The 10,460-nt window shown below is 42.5% G+C and overlaps 1 protein-coding gene across 2 annotated transcripts in view; it reads right to left on the bottom strand.

Moving 5' to 3' along the window:
• Positions 1–10,248, bottom strand: part of gdap2 (ganglioside induced differentiation associated protein 2) — a 64,164-nt gene extending 53,916 nt beyond the window's left edge. For both annotated transcript variants that reach the window (XR_013934960.1, XM_080457062.1), the window contains exons 1-3: positions 10,032–10,248; positions 7,978–8,246; positions 1,103–1,242 (exon numbers count right to left, since the gene is read on the bottom strand). Coding sequence is in view for 1 of the 2 variants with exons in the window: in XM_080457062.1 (XP_080313188.1) it covers positions 1,103–1,242; positions 7,978–8,186 (349 nt within the window). In the remaining variant the exon portion in view is untranslated. The remainder of the gene's footprint in view (positions 1–1,102; positions 1,243–7,977; positions 8,247–10,031) is intronic.
• Between the last annotated feature and the right edge of the window lie 212 nt (positions 10,249–10,460).

Below are 10,460 nucleotides of genomic sequence, written 5' to 3' on the forward strand. Positions count from 1 at the left end.
CTGTGGGTTTGAAAGCCAGGCGTCGCGTCTATACAAAACACAATAGGCTCTATGCACAGCAGCCATATTGGAAAGAAATTGGGCCTCTTCCTTACTTCCTTCACAGATGTTACCAATTGTACTAATGAAGGCTCTGTTCCATTCTGGTCAAAGAGTCAGGGTGCTGATATTGTGCATGTTGGCTCACTGGAAACACTCTGCTAGTGCTACACCAGTGGGTCTCAAAGTGTGGTACAGGTTAAAGCACTATTATTCTGATAGTAAACATTGCTTTTCTGTAAAATTTTTATCCCACAATTTTGTAACCCTATTTTTTACACCCAGTGCCAATTGTCTATGTAATCCTGGGCACTACCTTCCCTCTGCCAACCTAGGGAGGCCAGGGCCGAGCTCAGGCCTCCTTCAATGCATGAGAGCCAACTGACCTTCTTGTCACCTGACAGGGGAGTTTCCCTGGTTGGACGTAGCGCGTGGAAGGAACACGTTATTCCAACCAGTTCCCTTCCCCTCCATTAGGCGCCCCGGCTGGCCAGGGGGAGGCAGTATAGTGACCAGGATTACTGCATGTTTTTGTGAGGGTACCTACCCTAGGAGACACGGGGAGAACATGCAAACTCCACACAGAAAGGCCCTTTCGCCAACCCCACCGAGGGTATGGGCACTGATGATGCGGAGGAGAGAACACGCCCCCAGCGCCCACAGCGTCCCCTGCGGGAATCGAACCCAGGACCTTCTAGCTGTGAGGCGACAGCGCTACTGACTGCGCCACCGTGCCCCCTCTTTTAACACTTATCTTAAGCAAAGAAAATCACTTACCCTACCTTTAATCGTCAACTTATATTTTGTAATCGTGACAGCCCTAGTGGTACAAATGCACATTTTGCATACTCAGTGTTAACCACTTAAACCCTTAAATCGGCATTGTGAGCTTATCGATCTGCTATTTTGAGCAAAAGCTTTCCCCACAATAACAGAAAACACTAAATAAAATGTAAAAAACTAAAAACCAAAACACTAGTATTGAGCCCTGAGGGATTCCGGTTACCCATATGGGGTTTAAGTGGTTAAAGCCAAGTGGTTCTGATTCTGACTCTTCTGGTACCTTTGAGTTTGAGCAGCTCGTCCCGGAGCTCGGGCCCTGCATGCTGGTGGACGCTGTCAGACACCGGGTTCTTGTCTGTCAGCGACTCGTTGCTGGTATTGACGATGGCCGTGCAGTTCAGCAGCGCTACGTCTCCAGTGCTGTGGGGAGGGAGGGGGAAAAAAGCCAAACACTAGGTCGTTAATTTACGGAAAAAAAACAATAAGTTAGAGTATGGAGATAAGGGGTTTCTGTCTGACAACAGCGATATGTAAACATTACTGATTACGTGGCTGACTTGACTGGTTCACTGATGGCTGGCTGGCTGGCTGGCTCCACAAACACCAGAGGGAGCCTTAAACCACATGAACCCTAGCGTCCCTATTCTGGGCATGTCATAATTAGGCAAACATTTGGCAAACATTCCGCAAAAATAGCAGATATAAAAGCTCACAACGTGTCGCAATGTCACTCTTTTGGCAAAGAGACTTGGCGTAGTAGAGGGTAAAAAAAAAAGAGCGGACCAAGTATAGACATATAGACCGAAGTATATCGTCTCTGTCGGGTGGAAACCTCAGATCTCCAAAACTCAAATTCTAAAAATAGCAAAAGTAGCAGATCAGTCGCTTCGGGCCACATTTCCAGCTTGTAAATCTGCTACTTTCGATGCTTGTGTGACGCTGTAGTCAAGTAGGGCGTTAATTTGACCAAAAGTGGTTAAAGCCTATTATATTGCTTTCATAGTCTAGGTCTATAGGAAGGCAGCAGTTCTAGTGAAACATTCCTTATCACTTCAGTGAGAGCATTCAATGTGCATTCTTGTTCTCTGTTCTACACTCACTCAGGTTTTAACCCATCAAGACCGGGAAAGCATGCGTCATTTTAGATTTCTTTGGCTATTCAAAAATAGCAGATATACAAGCTCATAGCGCGGCACCGAGTGCCGCACTATGAGCTTGTAGATCTGCTATCTAGATCTGCTCCTGGGGGGGGTCTCTGGAACAACATTTTGAGATGGGGGTCCGCGGCCAAAGACATATCATTTTGGGGGTCCCTTGACATGAAAAAGTTTGAGAACCACTGATTGTAGCAACATAAGTTTTTTCAAAAAACTGTTAGGATTTAGAAAACATTTGTAGAATTTCCAGAAGCAAAGATTTGAGTTACAAATGTTCACTTAAAAAATATGTATTCAAAGATTTGCACAAAAAAAATTGCAGATCTACAAGCTCATAGCGCGGCACTCTGTGAGCTTGTATTATCTACCATTTTTGAATAGCCAAAGAAATCTGAAAATGACACACAGACGCGTTCCCGGATTGAATGGGTTAACTGAGGCCTAAATAGGGTAGCCTGGCGTAGACAGACTATATCACTGCGTGGATATGAGTCTGGTGCTTCTATGAGGAAGTTTTTTTTCCAAGGGGGCGGGATCAAAACAATGACTCGCGACGCAATTGGTTAGACCTACAAACCAACTACCAATTACAGTCTCCCATATTCGAATACTGGGCCCTGATTGGTTACCCACGTCTTCTGGAGCAGGAAATGGATTCTCTATGGAGCGGTGCCAGACCCAAATCCCAGAGTGCAATTTTTTTTTGCACTCGCAGATTCGTCTGGTCCCAGGCTATAAATAGGGAACTACTCAAGCATGTGTTGAAAGCACTTGATCACAAGACACGCTTGTGGGGCTCAACCAGCAGCACGGGGGAAAGAGAAACAAGGAGAAAATAAAGGATGAGAGAAGAGTTCGATGTACCACAAGGCATCGCAACGCAAATACGTAGTTGTTTTTTTAATCAGCGATGCTGAAGCCCGATTCATACTTGCGTCGCCGGCCACACTGTGTCTTGCACCGACAATAATAGCCAATCTTAGGGATGTTAACTCTCTCAGTGCCAGGCCCCGAGTTATCCCGAGTTTTAGGGTTATACCCTCAGTGCCAGAACGAGAAATCCCAAGTTTTATTTTTTTTATTTTGAAAAAAAAAATCAGAACCCAAGATATCATTATCTGAAGATTTGCAGCTCCATCCACTCTTTGTTTAACCTATAACTGAAAAGGCTGTATCTCGCTTCCTAATGTTGGCACAGTTCGCATTTTTTTTTTTATTTCATTGGCACTGAAAGAGTTAACAATTAATCGATAATCGATTAATTGCCGTTAAGAATTTACTCGATTAAATGTATCTATTTTCAATTGAATATTCATATTCCATCATATACAAGGGCTTTTGGAGAGAAATGAGACAGACTCCATTGAGCACTGCAGAGACACACACACCTCCCGTGTGTGTGTCTGGCTGATGCCCGTTGACGCTCGTTAATGTTATACAAATCAAGGCAATTATGTGTCTGCACTCAATTTCCGGTTTTGGACTAGAATTTTCCCTGTGGTCCTAAAAAAAATGCTGCTTATCAATGAATCGATGAATCAATCGATAAGGTTATCAACTATCAATTAATGAATTAATCGATAATTTGCATCCCTAAATCTACAAGCTGAAAATGTTGCAGGTCATGTTGCTATATACTGTACATAGCAACAACAACCCCAAAAGGGGTTCCCGTCTTGAAAGGTATAGTTACAAATAGGGGTTCCCGCCCTAAATGGGTTAAATACTGGTATCGGATCGGTGCACGGTATCGACCGATACGCAAGTTATGGATATCGGAATCGGTAAGGAAAACATTGTATCGGTACAACTCTGCTTCTAGATCGGCTATTTTCACGTACAGTACATTGAGCATAAACAACAGTGAATTGTCTTGAAATGCACCCAGCTGGCAGCAGTGCCCGTCTGTGCTAGAAACATGCTTAGCAGGGCAAAACCTCCAAGTGAGCTTATCACTTGCTTTCGTCACAAGACCTGAACACAGCAGAATCCGAGGCACCTTTGATAGGGTGCATTATTGTGAAGCAGAGATTTTTTTGCTTTTTCCACTTGCATTTTATGTTCTACACAGCAAGCTTACAGTCAGCAAAATCCAAAGAGGTCATGCTATTTATGTTATAGTATACTTATAAGCAAGTAGCTTCTGAAATGGTTGCAATAAGGCATTTTTACCAATACAAACAGGTATAGCTTCATCTTTGTCCAATGAATGTTGTTCCATAGTCTTTAAATTTCCATCTACAAAACCCAATTTCATCACACAGTGTGTACACGATCAGCAACTCCCTCTTATACTTAATAGATACAAAAGCATTCCAATCGTATTCTATCAACAGACTGGATGTTAAGAAACCCCAATTTAGTGAAATGAAAGTAAACTGGTCACAGCTAGAACATACACCAGTGGTTCTCAAAGTGTACATTCTTGTGAATCTCAGAGTGCTACAGGGTTTAAAAGCATGGCATAAAAACAGCATAGGCAACCAAAACAATTACATGATGGGACCCAACTAGGCTAAACTAAAGGGTCAAATTAAAAAAAAAGGAAACAGGGCAAAGACAAAAAAGAAAAGAAAAAGGCCCAAGAAAAATGTATAAAACGCTTTGTTAACAACACATTGATTGCCAAGAACGAGTTAAGTCGTTTTTAGAAGAAAACATTTTTTTTATTTATTTTTTACCCAAAGACCAAGGAGATATGATTTTTCGAAGATCTAGACTTCCTTGTTAACTTAAAACTTAAAAAATCTGTATCTCGGCTCCTGAGTACCTTTTTTTTTTCAATGAAAAATCTCTGGCAATAAACTGCAAAAAATCTGAAATAATTCTGGCAGTCAAGGTAGGTTTTTAGTCAATTTTTAAAAGCATCAGTGGACTGTGGTGCTCTCAGGTGTTCACAGGTTATAATGTACGGTAGTATACAATTGGAACGTATGGAATGTATACTGTCAAAGTTAAGGGGATGTGAAAGTTTGAGAACCACTGGCCTACGCCAATATTTCTCTATACTTCTCAATACCACTAGTGTGTGTCTGTACAAGCACGCGTCTCTGTCTAGCACAAGCACGCCGCCCTTAATTCTCAGGGTCAATTCTCCCTTGAGCCGGCGAGGTCTCGTAGTCCAGCAGGAATGTTGCTGGGCACAAGGGGGGGCTTTACTGAGTGGCTCCTGGCAGCCTGGGCTCTGGGCTGTCATGTGCTCTGCAATAAAAGAGGATTTATGACATGTTCCGTCTGGGGATGTTAATGATTAACCGCTTAACCCGTTAATCGATAAGAGTCGTCATCTTCAATGCATACTACCCAGTTGCTCACTCGATTGAAATGACCCATTAGGTAGGCCTATTATTATTAACCCACCACAACATATAGAATTTGACTCTCTTAACACATTGGGTGCCAGAGGTTTATTAAAATATTATACGTTGAGTGCCAGCATTTCTTCCATCCACTTGCGTTATACATTTCGTGCTGTGAGAAGCCCCGACGAGGAAGTGCATGTAAACAAAGCGTGCGTGCGAGACGGCGGAGGGTCCCGACTAACGCCTGGAACAATAATATTTCCAACGCGACCCTCCATTGCAGCGTGATCGCCGATCGAAAACGGCTCGTTTCCACCACATTAAAAAGAAATGGAGATATTAAGCTTTTAATCAAGGAGATAACATTGAAAACGCCGACCGGAAGGATTTTTTACATGGAGCCAGATCCAGCCTCTTCTTCTCAGAAACTGCTTGGGTGATGTCAAAGTTTCGTTTTAGCGCCCCACGTGGCCCACATGTATAAAAATAGAATTGGGTCAAAAACGGTCCGGACCGTTTTCGGCACTTCTCGTTTGGACCCTCAAAAACGGTCCGGACCGTTTTTGGCATTCAATGTGTTAACTGATTCACTGCCAATCACGTAGATCTACGCGGGGAAAAAAAATCCAATTTGACCCAAAGACCAAGGAGATATGATTAGTCAAAGATCTAGACTCCTATCCACTTCCTTGTTAACTTAAAACTTAAACATTCTGTATCTCGGCTCCTGAGTACTTTTTTTTTTTCAATGAAAAACTCTGGCACTGGCTAAAAAAATATGAAAATACCTCTGGCAGTTAATGGGTTAATGGGGATATTTTATACCGTTGTGGAGTTATCTGTCTTTTTCCTTTGTTTCTTCTATATTGTTAAAATGTTACTAACTTTCCGTGGTGTTGTCGGCTCCGAGGACGCCATTGTTGAATGAGTTTGGGTTCGTTTCCAGTGGGAACACATTAGAAAGCGAACTCACAGATGTAAATACCGCTCACTACATTTGATTGGGTAAAGCGCGGCTTGCTTCCTGGTCTAAGGCCCGCCCACTTGTAGGCCAATGTTCACAAGAACGGCCCTTCCGACAGACGCAGTAGCGCAGCTCGGAATCTGTTCTTGAGAGATTAGCCGACCCTATAGATCACATCTGTGACCTCCCCCGCTGTACCTCCGGGACTCGGTCACATAAACCATTGGTTCTCAAAGTGGGGTCCTTGGGGGGGTTTTCAGGGGGTCCCCAGCTAAATGTGCTAATATAGCGTCACAACCACTTTAACCATATTTTATTTGACAGCTGGTGCCAAATTTGACCAGCTGCAGCTGATCTGCGCTGGTCAAATTTGGTCAAAATGCGCTTCTATGTTAAATTCAACTTTCCGGCCGTTATATTGTACCTGTCATATTGTAATTCTGTCCTGATGGACAAGCACAGACGGGAACCTGATGAAGCCCTACACGGGTGAAATGTTGTTCATTATTTTCGGTTAAATAACTAAAAAAGACAAGAGAGCAGTTTATCGTGTGAGGACATTCCCCCTTTTTCTTCACTTGTTTTTGTGTCCAGCGCCGTATTTAATGAACTGTGGGGATGTGCATATCCTACCTTTTTTCAAGCATGGAACGGGAAACACAATGGGTGGAGAATCTCTGTTTTCATTGTATTCTGTCGCAAAGAAAAGAGGTTGCGGCGCTCGGGTGGCGCAGTTGTAAAGTCACCCACCACCACGGAGGTTGTGGGTTCAAATCCACCGTGGTGCATCCGGCTTTGTCGAGCGTCTACACGAACACAATTGACCCGTGTTCGGGGGAGGGAAGCCGGGCGGGGAGGGTGATATATCGGTCATTGCACATACTCATACGGGCTGGGGGCGGCACCTGTCAGCGGGGTGTGTTTGGCGGTAGGAGTAGGACGAAAGCTCTACGTCCTCCTGGTGGGGGCTCCCCACTGGCAGGTGAGTCAGTAGGATACGACAGCAGTGACAACACAGAAATGTGTGTGGGGAGGAATTAATTGGCATAACGACTAAATTGGGGCGAAAAAGGGGCAATTTTTTTTTGGCTACTCTAAATTAAAAAAAAATTAAAAGGGAAAAAAAGAAAGAAAATAGGTTGCCACGATGCAATAACTTTTTTATTTTATTACCAACGTTTCGACACAATATAGGTCTTCTTCAGGGTATCAATTGAAATTGAGATTCCTAGTATTCTGTAACAAGTTTGCTGTGGCCATGCTGCATGCACCTCGTTGAGATGCTTGACAGACTGGGGGGGTTGACAAGTCGTGCACAATGGATTTCAATGGCTTGTTAAGCACTGTGTTTTGTTTTGTTATGCAGGCTACACAAAACACTAATGAGAGTCTGAGATAGAAGTGTGAGATGGGATGCATAATGGTTATGAATATTATATATAATGGTCATGAATATTATATATAAAACACATTTCCTTGCGGACTGGCGTCGAGGACCACCACCACCACCACCAGCAAATGGTATGCAGACCACCAAAACAGACCGCAGCGCAGCCCCCTGGGGCACATATATTATCACTTAGGGGGTCCTTGATATGAAAAAGTTTGAGAACTACTAATTTAGAAGGCATTTGTAGAATCGGCCTCAGGCCTTAATGAGTCAAGTAAACCTGATTGAAATAAAACAGTACAAGGAGAGACGCACGTGGAGAAACTGAAAGCTTTGACTCACAAGAGTACAATCTTCCTGTTGAGGTCTGGTCTGAAAGGGAAGGGAGATGGGAAGGCTTGCTGGTCGTCGTCATCGTGTTCCTTCGCCGTCGTCTCCTCCTCCTCCTCGGCCCCGGGGTCCAGCCGCTCCTCCTCGGGCCCGGGCTCCAGCTCCCATGTGGGAAGAGTCTGGACGTCCACAAACTGAGAGCGAGCTCCCAGAGGCTCCATCCTCCTGCCCGTCCTCCTCAACACGGGGCCACAGCACCAAACCTCAAGGAGGCAGCTCCACTGCAAATAGGGAGAGAGGAGGGGATAACTCTGCATGTTATAAAAGTACCACAACATGCAAAAACCAGAGCCAGAAGGGTACCCAAAGATAGAGGTATTAAAGAGAGAGAGAGAGAGACACGACCGCAACGGGTGGCTAAATAAGGTTGTCTGTTTTTCCTTCTATGACCTGACCTTCCACTTCCAAAACACACTGCTTGTTCTGTGTTTGGCTCGCATTTGATCGGGTCCATAAATCGCAACTTAATTGTGCGGGTGAATTTGATTGAAAGAGGAAAAAACATGTTGCGAGTCACATTTAGTCCATTAGTACTTACTTCATCACCATCAGCAAACCGACTCATGCCAGATCACACACACACACACACACACACACACACATTAACTGTGTTTTTGTAAACACTGTCTGGAAGTCAGAGAGTTGACTGTTGGTCTCCATGGATGGTACATAGCATTAAATAAACTAAGTAAATAAATCAGTATACGGTTATACTTAGTTGACATGGTCAAGTATAACCGTGACCCTAGGCCCTATGACCCTAGCGGACACTTTCCACTAGTGTTTCCCTCTACACCAAATATCTTTGCCAAAAATAGACGATTTACAAGTTGTGAGCTTGTAGATCATCGATAAATAAATCACATGGATTAAAATCTCATGACTGCTATTTCCCAATCTGCAATTTGGGACATAGCGTACAAAAAGGCAGCTTCCCCGCATAGTGCGCTGTTTCCTAGAGAATTAGGACAATAATGTAAAATGATGATGTTTTGATATTATCTTTCTAAACTTAAATATTTCCTGTTGTTGACATACACAGCCAAACAGTTGAAGAAATCACAGACAGAGGCTTAACCTTTGCCTTTATGAAAGCAAAGGTTTACACCATTAGGGTTTAATGGAAGATTCTGAACACAGGCCTATATATTGCAATTGCTATAGTTTGACCAATTAAAATACTCTTCTTTAATCTTAAAATAAAAATTATCTAGGCTCGGCTTAATTGACTTTAATTATGCAGCCATGTTAAAGCCACAATGGGACAAGCCAATAGAAAGATGCAGTGGTGCACTCGAAAGTGTTTTACTTAAAGTAAAAGTATCAATACTGCTATTTAGAAATGCTCTTTTCCAAGTATAGGTCCGGAATTCAAAATTTACTTGAGTAAAAGTGCAAAAGTATTGGTATCAAAATGTACTTAAAGTACCAAAAGTTGAAAGTACTCATTTTTACTCAGCATGTCCCATTTCACATTGTGAGCTTGTAGACATGCTATTTTCAAATTGCCAAAGTGTATTATAGGTCTGAAGTGGTTTTGTAGTAATAATCAAAATCTACTAATCAAAATCTAATAATTATAGTGAAATAAAAAGTACAATATTTTCCTCTGGAATGAAGTGGAGTAGAAGTAAAAGTACAGAAAATTTGAAATACTCCAGTAAAAGTAAATTGTACTTGCGTACAGTACTTGAGTAAATGTACTTAGTTACTTTCCACCACTGCCTCTACATGGAATCCAAATGACTGTGAAATCAGTCTCTCTAGTCTAGGCAACAGAAAACTCTCATCCATGAAATCAAGTCAATAAATCAATCAATAATTGAACTACAAGATGACGTCGCATGGAATCAGCGTCGGTGACTCGAGGCAGTGAGACCTGCATCCACATCCAGTGAAACGACATGTTTTATTGTCATGTTTTATTTCTTTATTGTTTTATTTATCGACTTGAATCGTATTTTAATATATATTGGGCCATCATACAAATCAGCATTGTCACTTACCTTGCGATGCCTTCTATCAGCACTGATGGAGGGGAAGTGGCAGCAAATACAATGTTGAAATAATTACAACACAAATCCCACAGTATTGTTATTGTTGTGACGCCTGTTCACAGATCCACTCCGTTTCTATGTGGTGTAAAGGTTTACTATAACAATGTGTAGGCACAATGCTAGAGGTGATGTTATCAATGTGTGTGTGTGTGTGTGTGTGTGTGAGAGTGAGTTCCTGATCAGCTGACAATGACAGAAAAAAACAACACTTCCGTTGTGGATGGTTAGGGATGTGTGATCAATCACAGCGTTTGTGGAAAACGCGAACTCTCTAAATCTAAAGTAAAACGTTTTTTTTTTAAAGAGAGAGAGAGAGAGAGATTGAAAACAACGTGATATTGATAATATTGAATATCTTTATTTTATATGGAAAATATG

The sequence above is a fragment of the Gymnoscopelus braueri genome (assembly GCF_963280865.1).
Source record: "Gymnoscopelus braueri genome assembly, chromosome: 18".
NCBI classification, from domain to species: domain Eukaryota; kingdom Metazoa; phylum Chordata; class Actinopteri; order Myctophiformes; family Myctophidae; genus Gymnoscopelus; species Gymnoscopelus braueri.